General features: G+C 39.8%; 1 protein-coding gene across 3 annotated transcripts in view; it reads left to right on the forward strand.

The window, feature by feature from the left end:
- The first annotated feature begins 544 nt into the window (after window positions 1–544).
- Window positions 545–27,251, forward strand: part of Vgll3 (vestigial like family member 3) — a 39,320-nt gene continuing 12,613 nt past the window's right edge. The window contains exons 1-3 of one of the 3 annotated variants that reach the window (XM_036204184.1): window positions 545–1,136; window positions 13,086–13,371; window positions 22,069–22,599. In XM_036204184.1, the coding sequence (XP_036060077.1) occupies window positions 1,011–1,136; window positions 13,086–13,371; window positions 22,069–22,599 (943 nt within the window). In that variant the 5' untranslated portion in view covers window positions 545–1,010. The remainder of the gene's footprint in view (window positions 1,137–13,085; window positions 13,372–22,068; window positions 22,600–27,251) is intronic. The other 2 variants (XM_036204185.1, XM_036204186.1) reach the window with 2 other exon arrangements.

The raw sequence follows: 27,251 nt of genomic DNA on the forward strand, positions 1-27,251 counted from the left end.
CTTTCAAGCGAAGACACTGCAAGGGAATTCCATATTGTCGGCCTGTGGGCACTCAAGGCAATGTTAACTTTCACTTTGGCTTATTTTTAATGTAGGAACTAATTCTGTATTGTAACCTCGGCTTGTTTCATAGCTCTCTTTACCTTTGGCCTTCCTTTGATCTTGTTCAATCATCACCGGGGTTGATGCTCCGTGAAAAAGCTCCTAGGACTTGGGCAACTTTGGCCCAGCCGCCAGGTGACCGAGACTGGGTGGGGACCCGCGGAGTTTTGTGGGCGCGGAGCCTCTCGCATACCAATCTCCTCCCACCATCCTCGCTCGCCCGGAGGCGGAGAGGGCTGCAAACTTCGCTCCAATCCGCGGCCGCTCTCCCCAGGGTCCCCCTGCTGGGCGACCCGCCCGCTGTGGACTGGAGTTGGTGGAACTTTGCAGATAAACTGCTCCGGAGATCTGGGGAGGGAAGCTCCCCGCCTCCCCACATTCCGGCTCCCCGGCCCCCGCCTCCCGGTCCTTGCCCAGCCGCCCGCGCTGGTGATAGGACGAGCCCCGGGCGTGCATTGTGTGTATGCAAAGCATCGCCGGGCTCCTGGGGCAGCTCGAGCGGGGACTCGGCGGCTGCTGCGGCGGCTGCGGCTGGCGCTGGGGTATATACGCTGCTGCTGCTGCTGCTGCCACTCACGGGTGCCACCGCCCGAGAGACTGAGCCCAGCGCTGTCATGCTCCTGCCGCGGGGCGGGCGGCAGCGTCGTCCTGTCGCTATATAAGCGCGAGCGGAGGGGCCACCCGGAGGGGCTGAAAATGAAGGTGCCCGCGCATGGGCCGCCGCTGATTGCCAACCCCTCCCGAGCTCGCTCCCGGCGTGGAGCCCGAGGCCGCCGAGGACCCGCCTTCGCCGCAGTAGCAGCAGGAGCAGCGACGCGGACAGCAGCTGCGGCGGCGGTGGCCGTGGCGCCCCTCCCGCCAGCGCGTCGAGCGGCGGCGACTCCGGGGCCGCCGCTGGCCCCGCTGCCATGAGTTGTGCGGAGGTGATGTATCACCCCCAGCCGTATGGAGCGCCCCAGTATCTGCCCAACCCCGTGGCAGCTGCAACCTGCCCCACAGCCTGCTATCATCCGGCGCCCCAACCTGGCCAGCAGGTGAGTCACCGGCCGGGCAGCCTTCCGGGGGCGGGGACGAGGGGCACCCGGTATCGGTGTGGGTCTCTAGCCGTGTCCCGCCCGGACCCGAGGCGCGGAGGATGCTCTGGGACCTGCGGGGAGTCACAGAAAGAAAAAGAGACCAAAGGGCAGGACTGCAGGTGGCGGGGCTGGGATCTCTGGAGTGGCTTTACCTGGCCCGGGGCTTCTTTGAGCTGTGTCACCTGGACACAGAGGCTGTAGCTCCTAGCTGCGCTGGTCGTTGGGATTCAGTTCTCTGAAGCTCACCAAAGGCATCTGTCTTAGGACTGTGTGAGTAAACTTTTAACGGGAATACTTTGTTTCCTTGGGCAGGTAGGGTATTCCAGCGTTTTCTGGATTAAAAGGAGGGAGTGTGCCACTGAGGTAGCAGAGGTTACCTGATCAGTGTGAGCTTCATGAAATGATCGGTCAGGGACTTTTAGGGTGGAACTCTGCTCTGATGGAAGACACATTCAGAGTTAGATTTATCCATTGCCTTTCTCACCGGGGCTGTGATTTAGAAGAAGGGGTTGCCCAAAAGGCTCTTCATTCATTTTCTATCCCCAACAAAGCACAGAGCTTGCCTGTGTCCATCAGGGGACCTCTGTTTTTCAGCCCAGAGCCTTGAGTATCAGCATGCGTGGGCCCCACCCAGCCAAGACATTGAAAATGTCAGTAAAAAGGGCAGAACATCTAGGGATGATAAGAAAGAGTAGACATCGGTAAACTTGATACTGGGGATCCTTGAGTAGTACTTTGTGGCCACATAGCAAGCGCACCAAAATGTAGTTAGCACTGTCTTAAAAACAGGAAAACGTGCATGTGGCAAGAGCCAGTACTGAAACAGAGTCCTTGGACTCCAAGGATTAGAGTAGGGCTAATTTCACTGAAACTTAAAAACTACAGCTAAATAGAGTTAGAAAATAATGATTTACAGAATGTATTGACTTGTTTTCATTTCTTAGGAACTGTATGTTTTATTCTGGCCTTCAGGGTTTGGCCCTTGGAGGAATCTGACCTTTGAATTCCTATTTTTCCTTTGCCTCTGTCCCTTTTCTACAAGTACAGGGCTACTCGTTGGGAAATAGACTATTGCTCTCTGATTAAAATGTACTGGCTGTTAAATTCAGCTGACTCTGAAAGGGTATAAATTCAGGATTCACCATTAAACAGTCCCGTCTTAATGAAGACCAACAGGGCACATGAGAGAACAGCCCGTCTTCTTGCTAGTCTTAATTTATTTATTTACTTTATTATTCGACAACTTTACCATTTCAAAGTGAAATGACCTTTGATAGGAGAAGATGGCAAGCATTTTTCTAGTTTGTGGTCAAGGGTGACAACTGAAAACGTTTTGACCGTTGATGTTTTCTTTGACATATACAAAACAGTAGTATTGTAAGTTCAAGGGAGGCAAAAAGACCTTGGATATTACTAACACTAGTTCTGTACGAAACACCCTTTGCTCTATCTCTGACGCCGTAGAGGCCTTCAATTATCAGTTGGAATGTGGATGAGCAACAGGCTGAGATGCTTCTAAGTATTCAGAAAGATAACTTTCTCTTCTGAAATGTAAAGAATAGTAGAAGTTGTGAATAAGGTTGTTGCTTTTGGAGTTATAAAATTAATTCTATTAAAATAGGTGTCTGTGGTAGACATCATCATTGTAATACTCCTTCAGCTAAAACAATCAAAGGCTGCTTCAGACAAATTAAAAATCAGTAGTCATGAAAGCTAGTTTTCCATGAGAAGCGACTACAGGTACTTGATCTTATTTTGTGATTGCCCTAAGTTTCAAACCCAAATTCCATTCTTTTGCTAAAACTACCAACAAGCTGACAAATGAATTAAAAATAAAACACCAGAAGACTCTAAACTGTCTGGGTTGAGAAATTACACAATGCCTAGCCTCTGCTGTAGTTGGAACTATATTCTATAGACTTCTTTTAAGTAGATATTTGGCCGAGTTTCCTGGAAGGATTTAGTTGAGAGGTGTGTGTGTGTGTGTGTGTGGAAATGTTCATACTTCTCTGGTTAAGTGGATTATTTGATATTTAAAGTTTTCCCTAGTAAATAAACTGTTGGACTGTTATTGGCTGATGGACTAAAGAGACATGACAGTGTTGCTTTCTTTTCTCTTTCTGTCAAAGTTTATTTTGATGACCTATATTTTCTATTGGAAGAAAGAGTAAGTCAGGAAATTCTTATCAGCCTGACAGCATTTTTAGACTATGCACTGTGTGGGTGAAGTGGGACTAATATTGACTTGGCTCTAATGCAGTCATCTGAGAATACATATTTTGGTTGTTTTTGCATTCCATAGAGTTTTATCATTATTATCCACGAAGGTTGTTTTCTCCGTACATGGGATTTGACCCCTAATAACATCTTGCTTGGAAGGCAAAAATGAGGATGGCAACTCTTGCTGCATTAAAACAAAAACAAACCAAACACTTGATTTGTTGAGGAGGAGAAAAGAAAGGAACAGGAACATAAAAAAATGACAGTGTAGTCAAAACACGAAATGGTCATTCATGAAGTAAGTGCCAGATGTGAGACTCTGACACTTAGTACTTCTTCTGCCTTCAGTTGTCATGATGTGTCCTCAGTTGTTCTTGCTCCTCAAAACTGGCTGTCTAGAGTGCTTGGACATTTGTTTTTATTTTTTATTTTTCTGGAAGGAAAAAGAATCAAATGCAGAGTCTCACATATGCTAGGCAAGCAGTATACCACTGAACTACACACACCCCTGCCTCTGAAGTTCTTGCAAATTAGTTCATATCAAAATAGTTCATTATGATTGATCTTAAGCATGGGTGCATTTTTCCCTGTCTGAAAATTCTTTTTGGAAATGAAAGACCCTCATTTTCCATCCATAGGTACTACCAGTTTTCCCCTCTAAATCTAAAAGTTTTAAATTGAACATATGGTAGGTGTAGGTAGGCAGTAGATGAGTGTTTGAAACACTAGTAATCTGCATACAATTACCTCACTACAGGGTCTTATTCCAGTTAAACCAATCAAACTAATCTGCATGTGTCTGAAGAGTAAATTCGTGATCCAAGGAGCTAATTCCTTGACACAGTGTGCTGGGCTCGAATCTTCCAGTGAACTTTTACAGAGGCAGAACTCTGGGAGAAATTCTGAGCAGCCTAGTCCCCAGCCTCACCATCTCTCCATAGCCTCCAGACAAGCCTCCTCCCTACCTCCCCGGGAGAAGCCTTGACTCAGTCTCAGCACATGCTCCGAGGCTGATGACACTGCAGAACGTGAACAGAAAGGAATGCGCTTGTATTCTACCAGTGACAGTTGGAAACAGCACAAAGTTTCGAAATACGTGTCAGGAAAAATTGAGGGCAACGATATGAACTCATAGATTCCCTTCGTACTCAGTGGACTTCTCATCTTAAAGGCAGATGGTCTGTTGTCTAAATCCTCTTCCATATTAAGAATCTTAAATTAGCAGTACACATAAAGTCAGGATTTGGGATGAAAGGACAAACAAAGCGAGCAGTAGCTGGACTTCCACATCTATATAGATTTTTTTTTTAATGGTCATTTTCGGCTTCCTGTAAGTTAGAACAAGTTTACTCTCTTCTTCAAGGATAGCAGCTGGGTGAAAATGCCCACAGGCCATCCCGTAAATAAACAAAAAACAAAAAGTTTCTTTGGGAGGGGAAACTTCAGTAATGTTTATAAGGAGTTTTTGAAACTCATTGTCTGCCTTCTGCTACCTTGGTTAAGTTACAAAACGACCCTGAGATTCTGTTTCTCACAGGGGAAAATCCTAGAGGGTGGGGAATGTATTATAAATGGGAAAAGTCAAGCCCATGGGGCTGGAATTCCTGGCTAAAATTTCCATGATCATTGGTAACAGAATCAGGACCAGCAGATCTCTTTTCCTGGAAGAGCATTCTTCTACCATGTCATGCAGTTTCCCAAGCATTTCCCCCTCCTTATTACACAACAGGTTAATTTTTGTCTTTAGTACCCCAATCAAATTTTTTGATAAAGAAGATTAATATGCAGTAGATTCTTTGGCCTTGAAGCTTGATATTCTTTCCAAGTCCTTGGTAGTGTACTTTTTAAAGTTTAGAAATGTCAAAGCCTTTGTGCAAACTGTTGTAGTGTGCTAATGACTTTTGTTCTCCATGTTACATAATTTTTGAAGAAACTGTGTACCTACTTAGCAATTGAACATTTGTTTATTTAAAATAAAATGCAAACAATGGAATTAAGTATCACATGTAGGTGCCTCGGTTTTATTGGTATTCAAACATAACATTAGATTCATTCGGAGGAAAGAACTCAATTTTAACCTAAATAGTTTCACTTACACAGTCAAATTATTTAAGGCTGGGGATTTAATTTTCTTGTAACTGTAAGCAAGGACTTAAGTATATTTGCAAGGATTTCTACAGGACTTCTTTGAAAAAGAGCAGCCTCTATAATCCTATGATGCACAAATTAACTTGACAGCGAAGCTTTAAAAGCTTAAGTTGTCCAGAGTTTCATGTTCCTAGTAACTTCTCAGCTGAACGAAGTCAGAGACAGAAACAGTTAAGCTTTAAAGTAACCAATGTATTGACAGGGCAGTGATTCAGAATGGAGATTACAAGGATACCAGAGAGGGTGGGATTAAAAGCCACAAAAGTCTCACAGAGTGAGAATGTAGTCACCTAGAAATCAACCACTAGGAGATGGTATGGCTAGAAATTTAATTGAAAAGTATTTGCTCAATATGCAAAGAGCACCACTTTATCTAGCATTTGGTAGACCCTCCACAAAGCTTGAAGTGGTGCAGAGGACTCCCATCAAGTGAAATCAGAGAGAAAGCCCTGCTCCTTTGCTTGATGTCTCTTCCAGTACTGCAGGTGAGACACTAAACTAACTCTGTTGGACCATCTGTGCAAAGACAATTTTCCAAGAGACCAAAGCAATTATGCACGTGATGCCTGGGGCAGCTCCTGCAGTACAATTGTCAGGTAGAGGAATGTCATTCTAAAAGGTGTTGCTGAGCTGGATCTCATCCCCCACGAGCCCTGTTTTCAGTGAATTTCTTTATTTTTAAGTCTCAGAAAGCATATGACTAGCAATAGAGTTAAAAAAAAAAAGGTATTTTCTCTAAAAGGAGGTTCTAAATATTTTCATTTGAAAAACTAGCATTCTGTAGTAGATGAGATCCAGCAAAGGCAATCATTTTGGTCAAGGCTCTGTTTTGAGTTTTTCAAAATGCACCTCTTCAAACAGCTGGTTTTGTGCTTTGGCGACTCATTTAGGCAGAGTCAGAAAGTGCCTTGAACTACTAGACCCACACAGCTGTTGTTAGATCAACTCACAAATGCCATATTTGTCGATAGTTTAGTGGATTCTAGACTTATGCCAGTAATTTACATGTATAGTCTGACTGGGGAAACTCAACTATTTTTCACCCATCTCCCAAAATTAGCAGAACGAGAAGATGGCCAAAACTCAACAGGTGTCTTTTCTTTTTTAATCTATCTTTTTTTTTTTTAAATGCCAAATCACTTTTTCTTGAGAGCTGGAGGAAGGCTGAAAAGATGTATTTATCTTTTCTTGTTTATGTGACAATAGATAAAAGAAGCATCCTAGGTAATTCCTAGGAGCTGAGCTAGGTGACAGCTGGAAACAAATGAGGCTTCCATGGCTTGTAGATTTTGTGTTTTGGCTAGTATCCTGTAAATTCAGAAGATATAGCCAATATAGGAAACAAAATCAAGTGTGAATGTGCCTAAAGAGCCAACATGTTGCTGATTAGAATATTTATTTTAATTATATTTATATGTATTTATTATGAGACCTATAGACCTAATCACATCAGAATTCCCCATCTTTAGAAGTGGCAGCCAAGGGCTACCAGGTTCAGTTACTTGCTCAGACTTGTGGAATTACTTTAGGTCAAGTCATCTTCGTGATTTTGGTTTCTAGTGTTGTTTTTCTAAATGAACCTCCATAAAAAGTTGAAATAATTCATAGCTAGTCTAATGTTATTACCTTGCTTGTCTTACTTTCAAATTTTGGAATAGTAGATACTTGCAAAAATAATACAGTTTACCACAGGGGTAAACCACAGGGTCAGTCTCTGTTGCTTCCCTAGCAAGGCTTTTCCCACTGTGTGAACAGATTCAGCTCTGATCCTGGCTGAGCTTTTCAGTTTGCATATCTAAGTACTTGCAAAGTTACTGACACAATGGAGGAATGAATGAATGAATGAATGAATGAATGAATGAATGATAATTGTAATAGAGACTGCATCCTAAGCTTAGTTAAAGGTTTATACAAATAAAGCAGAAATTTCACATAGGAAACTTGTTTCATTCAAAGTAGTTGCCTTGAGAAAGAGCACATTCCCTAATGATGTGATCATAGTTCAAAACATTTTGGGAATGCAAATTTTGAAATTGCTTCTAAGCCTGTGGCACATTTTTTTTAAACATCGTAAAAACTAGAAAATTTTCATTCTTAGAGTGGGTAGGTTAGATTTTTGATAATGACTAGATTTATTTGGGGGTTATGGGTTCCAACTCTTATCAGGTTGAGTAATAATGTTTTTCAGTTGCTCTTTTCTGCTATTAAGAAAATAATTGAAAAAGAAAATAAGGAAATACCATAAACACAGAGTCCTGAAGTATGACTGACTGTTCTTTACAGGCTGACTCTGTTTACATTTCCAAAATAGGATTTTCAGAAACACTGGAAACAAACGTAATATAAATATATCCAAAGAGATGGTCTATATAGACATAGAAGTTAATTGTCATCTAGGAATATACATATGTGTGTGTGTGTGTGTGTGTGTGTGTGTGTGTGTGTGTATGTGTGTGTGTGTGTGATTGTATTAATTAGTAGCTATATCTCTGATATGTTTCCACTTTTATCTAGAAATTATTTTTCTTTTGTGGTATCAAAGATCAAATCTAGGGCTTCATGCATTCTAGGCAAGTGCTCCAGTTACATTTCCAGTTTGTTGATCTTTCTAATTCTAGTTTCTTGATGTCTTACATAACTGTAGACTGTCTTAGTCAGCATGTGATGTCATTGTGCTGGCTTCTATTTATCTCTTCAGTCAGAATAGATATCCTATAGAGACTCATGCACATTGGCATATTTTCTCAGCACATGATTGGGGGACAGATAGAAATTGGTTCTAATCCTATGACCATTACTAGTCGGGTGATCCTAGATATAGAAAGACGTTTTTGCATTTGAATATTGTAAATAGACACACTGGGAAATATTTGCATATGTGAGAAAATTAAGTGAAACAAATGATAGATGGGACAAGAGATGACTTAGCATCTAAAGGTACTTACATCCAAGCCTCATGACCTAAATTCCATCCATATTATACCTCCACCAACTCTTACAAGACATCCCCTGATCTTCACATACAAAGTATGGCATACATTTATGAGAATGCACACATACACACACACACACACACACACACACACACACACACACACACACACACACACACACACACACACACATACCTAGACACACACAAATGAATAAATGTTGGTTGAAAAAGTTCAAAGAGAATTTCTCTATCATATTTTCTTTAAGCCAATTGAACCACATATTTCCTAATGTACCCACAAACCTCTGAGATGTTTTTAAAGATCTGTTTTACGAGTAAATTTTTAATAAATGATTAAAGATCAGTGGGTGATTTTATGGACTTAATGCTTTGAAATAGACTAATGGTTTTTTTTTTCTGCAAATTCTGAACTTTCCTTTTCCTTTTTCTTCTTTTCTAACACAAACCAGTCACTTCATTTAAAGGAGATAGTCAGTAGAATTTTTGTTTTTTTCAAAACTTTTTTTCTAAATATCCAGTGATTTCAGTGATTCATTAAAATAGTTTTGTTTCCTTAGGAAGAAACTTTCCACACATACACAATAAGCTCTTGGCATTCTGTGGCTTAAGCCTTGGGGAGTTAGTGGTATTTGGCTCCTGACCTGGAAGTCTTGCTCCTGTCAGACAAAATCCTTTCCCTGCACATTCCTGTTGAAGTTTGTTTCTGTTTGCATGATGGCAGGCTCTGAGGTGATCACTAGGGTTTGCACTGCCCAAGCCAACTTTCCTTCCCTTTTCTACCTTTCTGCTTTGTGATCTGGCCTCAACTCTGGCTATTAACCCCTTCATTGTTTTACCAAACTGGAATGGTATTACCTGGGGAAAATGGTTTCTACTGTGTATTACTTAAACCCACTTTCTATCTAGTGTGTGTGTGTGTGTGTGTGTGTGTGTGTGTGTGTGTGTGTGTGTGTGATGCAAATGTGCATGTGTGTAAGTGTACCAATGATTGCTGATATACATGTGTGTAAGTGGGTGCTTGTGTGTACACACAAGTATGTGTGGAGGCCAGAGGTTAAATTTGTGTGTTTTCCTCCATTTCTTTCCCCCACCTGAAATGGTGAGGTAGGATCTATTGCATGAACCAGCGCTCATGTATTTGGTATCTGGCTGCTCTAGCCCAGCCAGCTTGATCCAAGGATCTTCTGTTACTGCCTGGTGCTGGGATTTTAGGTTAGTTACTAAGCCCACCCAGCTTTTACAGGAATACTGGGGATCCAAACTCAGCTCTTTAGGCTTGCTTGGCAATTGTTTATTCACTGAGTCATCTTTCCAGCCCAGCATTTCTTGTGAGAAGCATACAGACCAGACACTTATCAGATATATCCTGGAAAATACACAAACTGAGTGACATTTTGATCTTGATTCCGCAAATCTATGCTCTGACACCTTGAGATTTCATTTCAGCCTTAAGATTTATTTATATTTTCCCAACCAAAACATGCATCCCTGGGAGAAATAGCATGTGAGAGAAAAGAGCCAGTGCAAATCTAACATAGCTAAAGTGTGCGTACTGAGGAGTATGTTCTAAGAAAAATGCACAAAGGACTGGTGTCCGAAAGTGGTTGGTGTTCGAGTCTGAGAAGTTAGGTGGTGTGATGGTGGCATATAAGCCTCATGATGTTTAAATGATGTGTTTCTATTTCCTTCCTGCTGACATTTAAGTTAAAATACTTCAGCAAATTCAAACTCAGCAGTTTTGGCATCTAGAAGACCACTTGGATATTTGGAAACTCTTCCTTTAACCAGGGATTATCTTGAGATTACATATGTGTTGGAAATGTAAATATTCAAAGAGTTTCACTCCAGACTATGAAAGTTTCAGCAAACTATGGGGAGAAAGCACAAGTAGAATCATACACATTTGTATGTTCGGTTGTTGGTAGATCATAGGCTCACTTTTGATTGCACTGCAGGCATCCACAATGTCAAAAGGGTATATTTTGTCATGTATAGTGACACAAGCAGAGACATGTTGTTTATGTATGGATATAAAAACTCAGAGAATCAATTAGCGAATGCACAGACAAAAGAATTTCACAAATTAGACTAATGATGGTTATTTTGGCATGAGACTTAGCTTACTTCTTACCTCATTGCCTGTGGATAAGGACGGGATTTTAAATATTAATTTATTTGTAGTTAGTCATTCCACAGCTGATAGAAAAATCTCCCATGAGTTATGTAGCATTAACAAAGCTGTGCAACCTTAGATTGAAAAGCTATAGCTTCAATCCAGCTGCCAGCAATTGATCCTGAGATAGTTTATGGCTGCCATCACTTTTCACAAAGCATTTTCTAATTTATGCTGTTTCATAGTTTGTTTTTTTTTTAAAAAAAATAGTTTGCTTGTATTTTATTTATTTAATTTAAGAGGTAGTTGCTGATATCTAGCAGTGAAACGGTTTCTTTCCTTTATTTGGCTAATTAACATAATTTAAAAACTAAGGAAATGGAAGAGATATGTGCATAGCACAACTCAGACTGAGGCTGTGAAGGACAGTGACAGGAAAATAAATCAGTTTCCTGGGTGACAGTGAACACTCTGAACAGAGAGGGAAACCGCGCTGTGGATCAGTTTTAATTTCCTTCCAGTATAAAAGTGGTATTCCAAATAAGCTAGAATAGCCAGGGCAGAGTTATGTATAGGTATAACCATGCAGGTTTCTAGTATATATGCATTCACCCAGAAAAATAGCACTGTGATTTGACCAGTAAATTATAGCATTTGTTTGGTTTCATAATGAAATTTAAAATTAGAAGTCATTGAACTGAATTCCTGCATTTTGCATAACCCCTTGTAATGCAGTGTTTTACTTTTGAAGTCAAATTTGAACAAAGCCAGATCATTAGCAATGTAACCCGATAGCATTGTAACTACCTATTCATCAATAAGATACATGTATTCACATGGAATAAATTATCTATTCATAAGAAAATGCTAACTACATTGATGTGAATTTTAAATAAGAATGCCACATATATTTGGAATTAATATTTCCCAAATAATAAATCAGCCCCTAATCATATGCCCATTTCAGGAACCACCTGGAATAAGAACAGTATATTTGTTGCTAGAAGAAAATGATTGGTTAATGAAAGATGTGCTTACAATCGGTAGTTACTGGTTTCCAAACTAGTAATTATATTAGAAACATAAAATCTGAGTCATATGTTGCTAACACATGCAAAACTACTGAGGATTCTGGAATTATCTGTATTTGCTATTCATGCTCATTTTGCCAGCTTGCATAATTTCTCCTAAAATAAGACAAATGATATGATAAGAAATTGAATTTTGCTGTTATACTACTCCTATGGAATGTTTATGCGGCCCCCAGGAGTATGCTCTCATGTATCATTACAGTGAAGTTGTTGGTCATCTTTAAGTCAATACATGTTCAGTGAAAATGTTTGGAAAGGTTGAAAAGCAGGTGGGAGGAAAATAACAGTTAGCTGCCAAGTTTCCATTCAGCCAAACAATATTGGCCATAATTACTTTGAGACTTTTTTTTCCTATAGTAGATATTGCTTCCTTACCTCCCAATATGGTACATGAACATCTACACCTGCTTACTTCCCTATGCATTGTCTTTGTCAGTCATAGACTCTCTGACTGTTGGCAGCTGACTTAGCTTCTTGGTCCCTTCGTTTCTTTAAGATACACACAGCAACAATAACCATGTTATAGCAGTGCAAAATTCACCTAAGGTCACGTATGTGAGGTTTTAGGAGAGATTCTTGGATAATGTATATTAATGATTACTGTAGGTATGACTGTATCTTGACATATTTTAAGATATCAAATTCTGATCATTTTTATTTGAAGAGTTAATCCTTGCTAGTATTTTATTTTATTTTCAGTAAGCCACAATAAACTCTCTCCCCCTGTGTGATAATAGTGGTGAGTGGAACATATGAAAAACATGGCCCGTGTGAAATGGATCTTCACACAGGCTCACTCTGTCATTTCAGCTTGAGTTTTAAGAAATGAGTTCAGTACATCTGCCAAGTCCTTTTAGAAGATGGTGCATTCCTGTTTTTATTTTAGTTTATTTCATTTATGAAAAGCTGTTTTTCTTCTCCACCTTGCCCTGGACAGTTAGTTCTCCTGTCTCCTCTACTGGCCTAAAGTAGAATGTTACTGTATATTAAATCTTTAAATGTAAATATAAAATGAGCATGAAAAAAATCTGGAAAGAATCTGTCACTTAAAAAAAAAAACAACATTCATTTAGTGTAGCTGGGTTTAAAACAAAAGCAGAAGAATAAAACAGGAAAAAAAATTGACATGCTGAAATTATACAATTTGATAATAGCCCCCTTTCTTTGCCAAATTTGGAATAACAGACTTTTTTTTCTCAGTGTGGGAGGGAGGCAACTGGTTTGGGGAGGGAAAGGATGGAATACAGCAGATGATGGAGGATCAGTTTGCAAACATGTTAATATTGAGATTCTTTTTTTTTTTTTTAAGTGAAAAGTTAACTAGTTAACGCTTTTCCACAAACTGTCTTTGATACTATGTTTTGTTTATTCTATCCCAGAAGAAGTTAGCGGTATACAGCAAGATGCAGGACTCACTGGAAGTCACGCTTCCCAGCAAACAAGAGGATGAGGAGGAGGAGGAGGATGAGGAGGAGGAGGAGGAGAAAGACCAGCCTGCCGAGATGGAGTACCTTAACTCTCGCTGTGTCCTTTTCAATTATTTCCAGGGAGACATTGGGTCAGTAGTGGATGAACACTTCTCAAGAGCTTTGGGCCAAGCCAGCACCTTGCATCCAGAATCTGCCATTTCAAAAAGCAAGATGGGGCTAACCCCCCTATGGCGAGGTAAGAATTCGAGAGCAGATGCCCTTTCGGAGCACGCTGTTTCGCAACTGGCCTCTACCAGGCTCCAGCTGGAGGCTTGCCCCTGGAGAACGGATATCCACTTGCTTTTTAATTTTTAAGGACAGCAAGGAATTTCTTTCAGACAAACAGCTGGATCAGTTTTGTCACATGTGGAATGCAGGATTGGAAAGGATGCTCTCACACCCCTTAAATTCCTCATGGAAAAAACAGTGATACAAGTGGCCCCAGTTTATAGTGGCCAGACTGAGCTCAGAGCTCCACTCCCTCAAGCCCGGTGGCCCCCGTATGGAGCTCTAAATAATAGGCGTGCCCGAACCGGCTTCTAAAAAACGTGTTCTTCTTGCTCACCCCACTAGGTGTTATGTGGTGACATAGCTGAGTTCTGATTGTCATCCAGGAACACTGACTTTGAAAGCTGTCTGTGTTCTTTTGGTGGCTTTCTTTCTCCTGACTTGCTGTGAACCATTTACTATGGTCTTCTCAGGTAGTGTCTTGATGACTTAATCCATTGTTTCACCTCAGTAAGCAAAAAGTTTCGGACTGAAAGAACTCTTCTTTATTCCCTTCTTTTTGGCGAGCACAGTGATTTGTTTAGTTCTATGCTCTAGTTTTAAAAAGTCAGTGGGTGAGCGGCATGTTAGAAATGGTGATTGACAGGGCAGGAGAGGAAAATCATGCACACTCTAAAGACAGTTTTAGAGAACATATTATATGCAAGTATTTTGTTCCAAACTCATCTGAATCCAAGAGGCATCTAGTAAGAATTGTAAACTGCAGTCCTCACGAGGGAACCTTTTAGAAAGCAAGATTCTGGCCCCTCATCCAAGCCTTTGGGACGAGAAACTGGTGTGGGTTAATTTGTGTTTACCCAGCCCTGCCAGTGAATAAGAACCAGGCTTAAGTTTGGGAATCAGTGACCTGAAGTCCCTGTTTGTGAGGACTCTATATGGTCAGAACATCAGCAGGAAGGTCGAGGGAATCACCAGTAACAACCGTCTTAAGTAGTATCTGAGGAGGCAAGGCTGCGCACCTGCCATAGGGTCTCGTGATTCGTGACTATTGGCTCATGTCATTCTCACAGGCATGGCTCTGCTGTTGCTGGAGAGGACCTCAGCTGGCACCACTGACCCTTACCTACAGATTCATTGTTGTTCTTCCTCCGCATGGTCCATTTTGTCATTCTCTCCCTTCTGCCTGCCTTCCTACTATCCCTTCATTCTTCTCTTTTTCTCTTCCTCTTCCTTTCCCTCACTTCTTTTTTTTTCCTTTCTAGCAATGTATTCAATATGAAGCAGATATTGTAGGAGGCCAATGGAATATAAACTCAAATAACAGAGCTGGCTAGAGTAGTCACCCACATGACTACTGCCTAAGTGACAAGTATGTGCTGTGAACTTCGTTTAGGGACAGAGAGCCCTTCAGAGTTCATGATACTTACAGAAGGAGCCAATATCCTATTTGCTAGCTTGTGAGAAATTACATGAATAATTTGAAGACGATTTCATCTGTGAATCAGATGGTTTTAGGTACACAAATTGATATATCAATAATTAATCACATCAACATAATTGGTTCCAAGAGAGTAATGATAGAGTGGTTCCTTCTTTCAGCATGCTGGTGTATGCAGTCCTGTAATGATCTTGTCTGGAAAGGAGGAAGTAGGATGCCAAATTACCTGGAGCATAAAGCCTACTATCTTGCCAAAGCCAGAAGACTTTGAGTGTGTGTGTGTGATGACTCTTAGGCAATTCAACTGTTCTACGTAGAAATTAGAACAACCAGAGGAAAGCTTTGGCTAACTGTCTGATTTTTATACAGAACCGGAGAATGGGAGCCATGGTTTAATAGCTGTTGCTGGCCTTGACTTGTCATCTTAAATTTGGCCTTCCCACATGTATGCTGACTTATTAGTTGACATTGCCACAAATACTTATTAAGCTTCTCCTATGTACTATGTAATTTTCAAGGTCCTGGGCTCTATATTTGTGGAGTTACCATTTTAATAGTAGAGACAAGTAATATGCAGGGATACAATGAGTGAGATATTATAAGGTGTTTCTTTACTGAAGGTGATAATGAAAGACTTCACAAAGACGGCTATATCTGAGCATAGCCCTGAAGGAAATGAGGGCATTCCTCATGTGAATATTTCTGAAAAAAAAAAAAAAAAGATCTATACAGGACTATTCGTTGCAAAGCCCATAAAGATGAGTGGAGCTTAGAATGTTCAGTGAGAAGGAAGCCTATGCGTATGTAGGTGGAGTAGTGTGCTCACCCAGTGTCTCGCGTCTTTTTGTCTCTTCTCCCACCAAATCTACAAATACTGTATCTAGTTATCTTACATCACTTCCCTCAAAACTCAAGGTAATGCTCTTCTATGTGAATATTCTAAGATAAATATAATTCAGTGATTAGGGAATAGAATTATGTGAAGAAAGTTCATACCATATATCAAATATTAAAAGGAAAACAGTCTTCACAGAAGCATTTTATAATTAATCAGTTGTATGAAGTCTTTGGGTACAGTTTCCTTCATCCCCTTTTCCATCCTCTCCTCCTCTCGCCCCCCTCCCTCTTCCCCTCCCTCTCTCCCTTCTCCCCTCCCTCCCTTCCTCCTTTTCTCTCTCCCTTCTTCCTTCCTTCCTTTCTCCATCTGTATGTTATATGTTTCCCTGGCAAATGTGCACATGTGTCTGCTGGTTCATGGTCAGAGGTAGACTTTGAATCTCCTGCTCTATCAGGTTCTACCTTATTCCCTTATGACAGATCTACTGTCTAAACCTGGGGCTGGACTGGCAGCCAGCAAGCCCCTGGAATCCTTTTGTCTGACTACAGTGCATATTGACTGAAGTTTTATTATATAAAATTAAGGCACGGCATCAAGTAATTATTGATATAAGGTTGGCCGAAGAATGCACTGTTTATTTTCCGTTTGTGAACTAATAGTGCCATTGCTGCTTCTGGTAGCAAATCTCTTTCAAATCAGCACACAACACTCGACTAGGATTCATGGGTAAGCCACAAAATGATATTAAAGATATAGAAACCTTCTTAAAGAGGAGGTATAATGAATGAAATGCACATATCCTATGAAGAGAAATAGTCATAATATAAATATTAATTGACAAAGCTACACAGGATTAGACAATTCAGTCTTTGGATCTTACTCATTATGGATTCTGGTTATCACCTTATTCCTTGATGTTTGCAAAGTGGTATTGGAACAACAGCTTAAAATCTCTGTGAGGCCAACTTCTCCAACAATAGCATATTTTCATTACTACTCATATTTTAGGATTATTACATAAAATGTGTTGAAGAATATATAAATGGTTTCATGCAGAACTTGAACCAGAATAATCATTGAAGCAGATGTTTCTCTTTTCCTTAACTATTTCCACTTACTTGTAGATGAAAGACCAATGTTGAGTCTTTACCTAGCAGCTTTGTTTTCTGGAAGCTCATATTTTTAGCACGAAGTAATATTTTCGATATAGTAGGGACTCAAGACTATTGATAATGTTAATGGAATCATAAGGGATAGGTTTGAAAGAAGCTGCTGGCCACTCCACCTGCATTAAATACTCTGGCTTGTAGCATGGAGTTATTACAGTCCTACTGATGTGCTACATATGAACTTACAGCTGGATTATATTTGAACAATGCATTTCCATAGTAAATTTTTAGACAAAGAGAAGAGAAGAATAATCATAGTTGAATCCATGTTTTTTTGATAGGGTTAGGAAATGTGTTGTGACAAGTGCATCTGTTAGAAAAACTGCAAAGGTGAAGAAAGTTTTGTACCTTATTTTGGTTCAATATCTTGTGAGTTTTATCACACCTTACTCTGCGTTTCAGTTAAGAAAACAAAATAAATCTGATTACTCCTTAATCCCATTTAGCATCTAGACTGAAACATTAGTTTCAGACACACTCAAGCTTTGTTTGTTTTACAGAAAATGTGTGAGTCAGTGTGTGTGTGTGTGTGTGTGTGTGTGTGTGTGTGTGTGTGTGAAGAAGGGCAGTGGTGAGGTAAGATGTAGCAGAGTGGGCCTCTGAATAAAAAATGTTGCTCTAAGGTAGTTACTGCCATTTATGTTTCTTGTACCTTCAAAATAAATGTATCTGTCCCTTAGCTTATGCAGCTTGGGTCTGCTTGGGAACTCAGCCACATGAATGAATAGTACAGATCCAGTAGAGCCGAGAAGAAAGAGAAAAAAGGGCTATGTCTTGAGGGAGTGCTGGTTTGGAGCAGACTATGGAGGAGGCCCTGGAGGCTGCTTCTTCCAGGAAGTTCGAAAAGCAAGTGAGGGGAAGGTGAGGCCTGACTCACCTTATGATAGTGCCCTCAAGGGTTAGCTCTCATTGCAGTCAGGAGGCTGATTTTTGAGCAATGCTACAAAACCGGAACTGGAGGACAGACTTTGGATACCACGGCAGTGCACACAATTCCTGGACGACAGAAAAGATTGAAACACTTGTCTTTCTTTTTCTGACCTGACAGTTGGTTTCTGTAGGAATCAGAAGAAACCAGGGAATGGGCCTTAAAAGGTGTCAAGAACCCTTAGGTTAAGAGTTGAGCTTAAATAGTCTTCTTGTTTTTTTTTTTCTCTTTCTTCCTCTTCCTCCTCCTTCTCTTCCTTTCAGAGGCAGGGTCTTGCTCCAAAGTCTGCCTTACCTAACCTGCTAAGATACTCTTAGCCCAGGTTGTAAGTGAATTTGCAGACCCCTCCAGCTTCTTTCTCTTTTTGAGTGCTGAAATTACAGGCATGCACTCCAATGCTCTAAATATTTTTTCTTTATTGTGAATTTTAAAAGAAAATGTTATGTTGGACACTAATATTTTTCATCTGTATTAACTCTAAGAATGTGTCAGCAGTAGATTATTAAAGATGACTTATGATGGCACTTCTCTGCCTTATTTTCCACTTAATATTGTTTTTATTATCTAAAAAAAATTCAAATTTGAGCCTTCCCTAATCTGTTTCAGTTTTTGTTCTTGCTTTTTCTTTTCTTTTCTTTCTTCCTTCCTTCCTTCCTTCCTTCCTTCCTTCCTTCCTTCCTTCCTTCCTTCCTTCCTTCCTTCCTTTCTTTCTTTCTTTCTTTCTTTCTTTCTTTCTTTCTTTCTTTTTTTGGGTATGTGTGCAGGGTTGCTATAAAAAGTACCCCAGTATGACGACATTTTAAAAGAAGTGCTTAGCCTCTGTGATCTGTGTTCAATTCCTCTGTTTCTCTATGAAACATTTTTTTACCCTGAAAGTCAGATGATGAGATTACCGTCATGCTTTGGAAAGATGGTATTGGACAACACAATTTGCTTTGTCTTTCAATTTTTAGAAAAGAAAAAAAGTGTGTGTATTCCTAAAAGTGAACTCAACAAAAATCATATTTAGTTTATTATTATTATTTCTATATATGAGACTATCACTGCTGGCTGGCAGCATCCAAATGCTAATATTGTATGAATGTTGAATAATGATGACTCCAGAATCCCAGTTGAGTCTTAACGTTATGCAGCTCTGAATCGTTCCCACTAACCTTAAAGGTAACATTGCATGGAAACAGCTCCCACAGCTTTTCATCTGCTTTCTTATCCACCAAATGTGGCTGTGATTAAGTACTCGTAAGCAAAGAGTCAGATAATGAAAAAAATTTACATACATATGAAATAAGCATGCTGTTGCCAGTGCAAAGCCCCTGTGTAGCATCTGTTTCTTTGTGTCACTTTTTTTTTAAACAAGCAAGATACCAAATAGAGATCCTGAAGCAAAGATTTCTTCATGAACATATTTTCCATTCAATATCGTTTCGCTTACTTGTAAAACGTGATGGTGTTTGTGGAAAAGGGCTGCCTAGATCCCTACAAACTTTATATTAATCTCAGGAGAACTTATACAGACTGGGAAAATATTAAGCTGCTTTTAATTTTATTTTTCCCTGGGGAATTTTAAAGAGTGGTTCAATTTTTATTGAGTGCCTTTAAAAAAATGATAATATATTCACTCATCACAATATACTGCTTCATAAATAGGACAATATTACTTCAGTAAGGAATGTGTTCATTATGAGAATTTGTGTGTGCATATATAAAATGTCTATACAGCTATAAAAATAAGAATGATTCCATCTTGGTAAGAATCAAGAGGAAGATAGATATCAGATAAGTTGGGTATTATTTCTGTACTTTGGACATTTTCCTCAGGATGTTGAATAAGAGGAACTTTTGTCCTTGGCACATCTGTGTGGGTCAGGAATTGCCAGTTTTCATATCCAGGTTCTGGTTGTACCAGAAGACACAAATTATGAGCAGAATGGTACCAAAGATGGGAGGTGTGTCAGTAAAGTGGGAGATTGCTGGTTGGCAAGCTGCCCTACACTGCCCATAACGCTGATTTGTAAGTGCTGTCTTTTAATCAGTGGTGACTGTCAGGAAACAGTAATTCATTGAAGAGATTACTGGGAATGAATGAAGGCTTCAGCAACAATTTCTGTCCTTTTCCTCTTGAAGAGCATCATAGGTTTCTTCAAGGGTTTTGAGATCCATAGTAACACTTAGGAAGAGATGATTATGAAAATGTGGGTCCCTGGCCACAGGGTGAGGGAGTGATTCATGGCAACACTGGTGCAGATTTGAAGGGGAGAGAGTGGATGTTCATTCCCTGATAATACCAATTATCTTAGAGAAGATGCCAGAATATGGCAGAGATGGACTGATTTGGTTAATATCATGATACATATGGTAGTTTATTCAAATTATTTATTTTGAGGCAAGAAAAATATGTTCATGCCCTGGAAGTATAAGAAATGATAAACATGCTAGATTAAATATTTTTAATAATGAGCACCTCTGAGGATACCCTTTGATCAATGGTAAAAATCTAGATTTTTTTTTTTATGTTGAACCTGGCATAAAAATAACAACAATGCATGTACATAAGTAATGGTTGTTTCAACCTTATGTCGAACATTAACAGAAATAATCAATAGACTATTTGACAGAATGAAAAATATTGAGCAATATAATTGTATGAATTAAAGTGCTTTATTATTTTTAATGGAAGAAAGTGACAGAGAGGTCAAGAAGTCCACTTATGGTTATAAAATGAGAAAAAACATGTTTGTAACAGAAGTGAAGATTCACAGGGCACAGCTTCTATAGATACACATTGTTATAAGAAGCTGACTACAGGGTGAGCAAAGACCTTTCTACATACATGTCTGACCTTGTCATTCCCTAGATTAAAACCTTTCCATGCTCTCTGGGAGGCCTCTTATGGTAAAGTTCATTTCAATTCTCTGACCAGGAAGGCCACACTCTTCTGAGTCTTTCATATCTCCATTCCTCCCTCCCTCCTCTCTTTCTCACCAAATTTTGTCTATTGAATTTTATCCCTTAAATGCTACTGATGCTGGTGGTATTGCTGTTGTTGTGTTTGGTGCATCTGTGTAGATTGTGTAGATGTGTTAATATTTCACCTGCTGGTTCATCAGACTAGAACTCCACCTCACCCCTTCATAAGCCGTCCTCCTCCTCAGCTATTCGATTTCAGCATGGTTATCACTTTTCCTGATCATTTTGTGCTTGCTCTTGCAGACATTTGCACATCTTCCTCACTTGTGCAACTCCTGGTGTGATTAACAGTGACAGGTGTCTACACAGCTCTGATGTTCTCTGTGTCTGACCCATGTAGGTCACCTGTTAACACTGAGGTGATAGAGACTGTGAATTGAGGGGGCTGATGGAGGAGGATGCTCCTTCTTCCTTACTTGTGTGCAAGTGTGCACGATAGTTTCCTAATATGGCCCGAAAAGTATAGTTCAATCTGAACTTTGCTGGTTATCAATTCTAAAGAATCTCCAAATCCAGGGGACCAGGTTGCAGTCATAATTGTTCCCTCTGGTGGCCATTATGAAGTCTACCATCCTTTGACTATTGAGGCAAGCTATTTGGTTTTGAAGGGTAGGTTTGTACTCGCCAACACCTTATACTTTTGCCCTGTCCCCATTTTCTCATGGGACTGGAGTGAACTCACAAGTGGCCTTTGGGCTGGTGTTGGACATTTGGCTATTCTCATTAAATGTAAACCATTGTTATTTCCAAGACCACAAGGTTCCCAGGTTTCCACAGAAGTAAAAAGATAAAATATATTCCTTTTAATGATCAATGATTTGGTGGGGACAATTACATGTGATCTTACTACCATTTCTTACTTTTGGCATTGAAATGTTATTTTTAAATAAAAATTGTGTGGGCATTGAAGTTAATGAAATTATTTCCAATCTACACACACCACTCCCCATCAATGGCACAAAGGTTCACCAGAGAAATATATCGTAATGACCTCTGTTTAGAACTAAGGCTCCCAACAGGAAATGAAGCTTTTCAGTCATTAAATTGAAGCAAAAACCTCAGCTCAGACTGGGACAGAGGAAGCCCAGCAAGCAAATACAGGGGCTCTCTCAGTGCTTTGAATCTTGCCCTGTTGTCCTGGCATGGGACCCCAGAAGCTAACCCCGAATCAGCTAATTCCTCTTTGTAGAGAGAAAAAAAAAAAAAAAAAAAAAAAGCGCATGCGCATGGTAATCCACTTACTTGTAAAACATTACAGGACAAGCAAAGGCAAATCTATCCCAGAACTCTATCTTATGTAAATAATGTGTTTTCTGTCTTCTCAGACAGCTCAGCTCTCTCAAGCCAGCGGAATAATTTTCCAACTTCCTTTTGGACCAGCTCTTACCAGCCCCCACCTGCACCCTGTTTGGGGGGAGTTCATCCTGACTTCCAAGTCACTGCACCCCATGCCACCTTTACAACAACCGATCCCAACTCTTGGCCAGGACATGGTCTGCATCAGACTGGCCCTGCCCCACCCCCTACTGCATCCGAGTCCTGGCACTATCCTCTGGCATCTCAGGTGAGCCCGTCCTACAGCCACATGCATGACATGTACATGCGGCATCACCACCCTCACGCCCACATGCATCACCGCCACCACCATCACCACCACCACCACCCAACTGCTGGTTCTGCCCTGGACCCCGCGTATGGGCCCCTGCTAATGCCATCAGTGCGTACTGCCAGGATTCCTGCTCCCCAGCGTGACATCACAAAGACAGATCCAACTACAGTCACCACTGCTACCTCAGCATGGGCTGGAGCCTTTCACGGGACAGTGGACATCATGCCAAGTGTGGGCTTTGATACAGGTGAGCCGACAGATTTCCTCCTTTCTAGATAAACATGAAAAAGTTGAGACATAGGTTTTGGAAAATACTTTTTTGCAAAGTTTTCTCTTGAAGCTAATATGCTTGTAGAACAGAGGCATTTTGCAATAATTCCTGCATTCCTGTGGAAAGTTGAATGACTAGCTCATGAAAGCTCTGCCTAAGAAAGGTCTCAGTACTTTTCTTGAATTGCCTATGTGGGGGATCTGTTCCTTTGAACTGGATTTCTCATACCTTATGTTTACAAATAACTCAACCCTTCTTTAAATCTCCCATGACTCCGCACTCTACACCATGTGTTCTGCCCAGTAGATTTCAAAAGTAGTGGTATGCTTCAGTTATGCATTGTAAAACAGATTGTCTTTTGGAATGTGGTCGACAGTCCAGACTTAAAGTAAATAGGGACCATATTTGAGGGAGTAGATGCTTTTCTATTCTTTTCTCTCTTTTTTTTTTAATTCTTTTTTTGTTCCTTCTTTGCTCTCTGTTTTCTTTCCCCTTCCTTCCTGTTCCTATTGTGTCTGATTTAAGTAACAGAGGACATCAGTGAGTACTGTGAATTTATCTTCAACGTACTTAGAAATAGTCATGAGAATGTTTCTTTATAGAGCACTTGTCTCTGGAGTCCCTAGTCCTGGAGATCATGGTTTCAGCCGTCCTACCATCACTACACTCCTCTACCTGTTTTAGTTTCCTGTTGAGTCTACAGTGAGGACTGGGTTCTCTCTCCTGCTGAAGAGCGTCTGTAGTGCTAAGCATCACAGGTTGCCCTTTGTCCATTGTCAGATCTTTACAGAAGAAAGAAGCTTATGTTGTTCAGTGTCTGGGGACAGATATTGTTGGGGTCTCAATGCAGTAGCTGCCACCTAGAGCTGTGTGTCTGTTAGAAGCTTGCTCTGTTTCACATCTGTGGCCTCTGTGGGGTCATATTAACAGTACTCCTGACAGGCAGGGGATGACTTTGCCTTCTGTATGTTCTGTCAATAAAAAGGAAATGGGCACGATTCCTTGTTGCTTTCTGTTTCTAATTCCCTGCTAACTTTTGCTTATTTTTGTACTTGTGAAGTTGGGAATGAGTCTGGTGCATGCATTTTTTTTTTTTTCAGAATTCCAGATTGAAAGTCTCATCAAGATTAAAAGCCATGCTTTTAGCTTTTAGAAGCAGACAAGAGAGAGGTTTTGTCCAGTAGGATATCTTGAGAGGATCTCCTTTGGTTTATTAATCCATGAATCCATGATTTAATTTAATGTATTAAGTATTTACTGTATGCTATTAGCAATTTTTCTTTTCTTTATATACATATGTCAACAAATTAGTACATTTATATATTATAAATAATATTTATATCAGTATATAACATATATATATATATATATATGTATGTATGTATATATATAATAGGTTTCTCTTGCCCCTATGTAGTGTTTCAATTTCCCAAACTGATCTTTGTACTTGCTCCAAGAGATTTCTCAGCTAGAAGTTCTGTGATTCCCTGTGTGGTTAGAGTAACAGTGCTGTAAGGAAGCAAAGTGAAAAATTATAATCTTACAATGATTAGTATTATGGAAGGGAGGTTTCCTTATTGGACGTACAAAAGAGTACTCATGGTTAGTGTCAGCTAAGTAATTGGATAGTAATTAAGATTCATTCCTAGTCTGTATTCTCACCCAACTGGAAAAACAACGAAGTAACCTAACAGATTAAGATAATTTACTGGCATAATCATTTGAGATCTCTGATTTGACTGCCTTCAACAATGGACTTTTTATTAGCTAGAACTAAATTTATATCCTACACCAGGGGAAATCTGGACTTCAGAGAATCTTCCCATAGTCTTCTCTGTCACATTTCAGAGTGCCATGACTTTAAAAAAGAGCTTTTTTTTCTTTATAATTGCCTCTGAAAAGAATGGCTTAAGGCACAACATGGTGTGTTTACTCTGCAAACTGTAGTGGAAGGGGACCAGTCCCTTTGGCCCAAGCCAATGATGATAGAGTAGAAGATGCTGAGTCATATATGATCAGTTTCTACTCCAAAATCCATAATATCAAATGACACATTTAAATTCCAACTGGAAAAGCATGGCAGGGCTCAATTTTTACAGGAAACGGCCTTTGAGCCAGTTTGTGGGATAATATTCTAGGGGATCATATCTTTGGTGTGAGAAAAGTCCTTGAGCTCAAGGAGTTGGCTTTTATGTTTCTGCATTTACAAAATCTTGGTTGTGGCTTGCCTCTGGGAAAAGGGACATGACACTGGATAAGGTATCTTTGTTTAGTTAAAGCTAATTCCCAAACAGAACTGTTCCTGAGAGAGTCTTGAGGTAACAATAAGAAAATAGATGCTTCAATCATGAAGGGAAAGGAGCTGAGTGGTACAGCATCCACTCTATGGGACCAATAAGAGGAGAAGGAAGTAACTACCCTTCTCCTGTTCAGACTGAATGTGATAACAGATGTTTCCATGTAAAATTTAAAAGCAAGGAATGAGTTGTGTAGCTGGATTAGGGATGAGGAGTGTCTCTTTCTGAAATCTGTGCCATAGTGACCTGAATGTCCAGGCAGTCCCCAGTGTTGAGAGACCACTGAACAGTCAAACTAAGGGTGAGATGAGTCAGGTGAGGCAGTCATAACTTTTATCCAGATCTATGTTTCTGAACCAACAAAATATAGTTAATTTTCATGTTTCATTAGATGGCAAATAATCTAATTCAACTGGTTTGAGAATGTTTTGGTAAAGGACATAGTAGTTTCACCCATAATGGACAGGACTTGGGATGGCCATCACAAAAGACAATATACGCAGGATGACTTCTGAACAGCAGAGAACTGATTTTCAGACTTCTGACACAGCTGAGATCAATGTCAAAGTATTGGTCATATCCAAGTCACAGGAAAACCTGCCTCCTTGTGCACAGTTGGTCATCCTTTGGTATCATGTCACATGGTGGTAGGACTGTGTTAGCCTTGTAGCTGCTTTTGTATGGCGCCAATCCCATTCACAAGGGAGCTTTCTTCTTGATGTAGTGGACTCATCTCCTAATACTATTACTTTGGAGATTTGGATTTCAGTACATTAATCTGAAGAGAACATAAACATTCCATTAGTACCAGTGAAACGATAATTATAGCTGCAGTTCTATTTTGCAGAACATAGAGAAATTAATTAATTCTGAAGAAATGGACTACCCTGAGTGTAGTCACTTGTGCACACCATTTACAGTTTTCAATACTAGAATTGTGCACATCAAGTATCCTTCAAGTTTGTGCTGCTGTCATGCTTGGCTTGCTTTCGGGCCAATGTTCTCTCTGTTGAACAGGTTTTACATACATACATGCCGATACAATCACCAGTCACCTGTGTCTGCCCTCTTTAGAAAAATCCCCGCCTTTATCCAAAGGCCGTTATCATAAATCTCACATTAGCCTTTTCTCTTTTGATTGACAATTTAGACACTGGGTTTGGCAAGCCCTGTGGACCAGTACTTCCAAAACGTGGGTTTGCCTGAAAACAAGATCTACTGTCAAATGAACTTTTGGACATAGGATACTTTGTAACTCTCTTAGCAATCACCATTAATTTAGCATTTTGAAAGCTTTTATTCATTCTTCAGTAAGTGCACATGATAAGTTTTTTTGCAGGAGATTTTCACACTTTGTGTTTTTAGGACAATACTGTGTTTTATGCACACTTTTCTCAGAATGTACTTTGAAAATTTCACTTACCTTAACTTTTTCCTCATAAGAAACCTCACAGTTTTTAATTTTCATGAGTAGTGATCAGCTTACACTAAACTACTGTGAAGGAGTATAGGCTAGGAATAGTAGGTAGTCTGAAGATAATATGGAGGAAGGTAAGATCAAGAGAGCACAGGAAGGTGAACTTCAAGCAAACTCAGAGTTGTTGGCCTGGGTTTCTGTTTGTAAGGAGGAGTTAAATGTGGGGGTGTTTGCAACTGTGTGCATTGTATTTATTATTAGACACAGGTAAGACAGGATACCACAGAGCAATCCTAATCTGCCCACCTTTCACTAGTCACAGTGATTCTCACAGCTCAGTGCGATCCTGACATCTAAATCTACAGTTTCTGTTCATAATTGACCTAATGTAAGATGGATAATCTTGTAATCCCTAGTCATTCTGTGCTAACTTTTCAAGTAAAGCTTTGCTAATGAGGCTTCTTTGCTGAAATACAAAGCTAACTTCATTTGTAGCTTTCACATCCTTCACTACATTTGAACTTAACACAACTAGAAGGAGTTTTACTTTGTGATGTAGCTTCTCTATAAACACAAGCTGTTCCTGGCTTCAGCTTGTATTCATCTGGAGATCCACAGATTTATTTCTCTTACAAGACCTCATGTTATTTCTGCTACAAGTTTGTTATGATTTTGTTTTTTCTTGTGATGAATGTCATAATGCCTTATATAAGTGTGTGTGAAGATGATCTAAAATTGAAATTCAAAGGAAAATAAAGAACATTTTGTACTAAATCATATTTTCATAAAATCAGATATGTATGAAAAGTAACAAAAACATGCTGATATTATTCTGACTTCTTAAAAATACACCTAAAGACCATTATATAAAAATTATTACTAAATATTTGGAGCCAGTGAGAGAATCTTTAGAT

This window comes from Onychomys torridus, chromosome 12, assembly GCF_903995425.1.
Source record: "Onychomys torridus chromosome 12, mOncTor1.1, whole genome shotgun sequence".
Taxonomy (NCBI): Eukaryota; Metazoa; Chordata; class Mammalia; order Rodentia; family Cricetidae; genus Onychomys; species Onychomys torridus.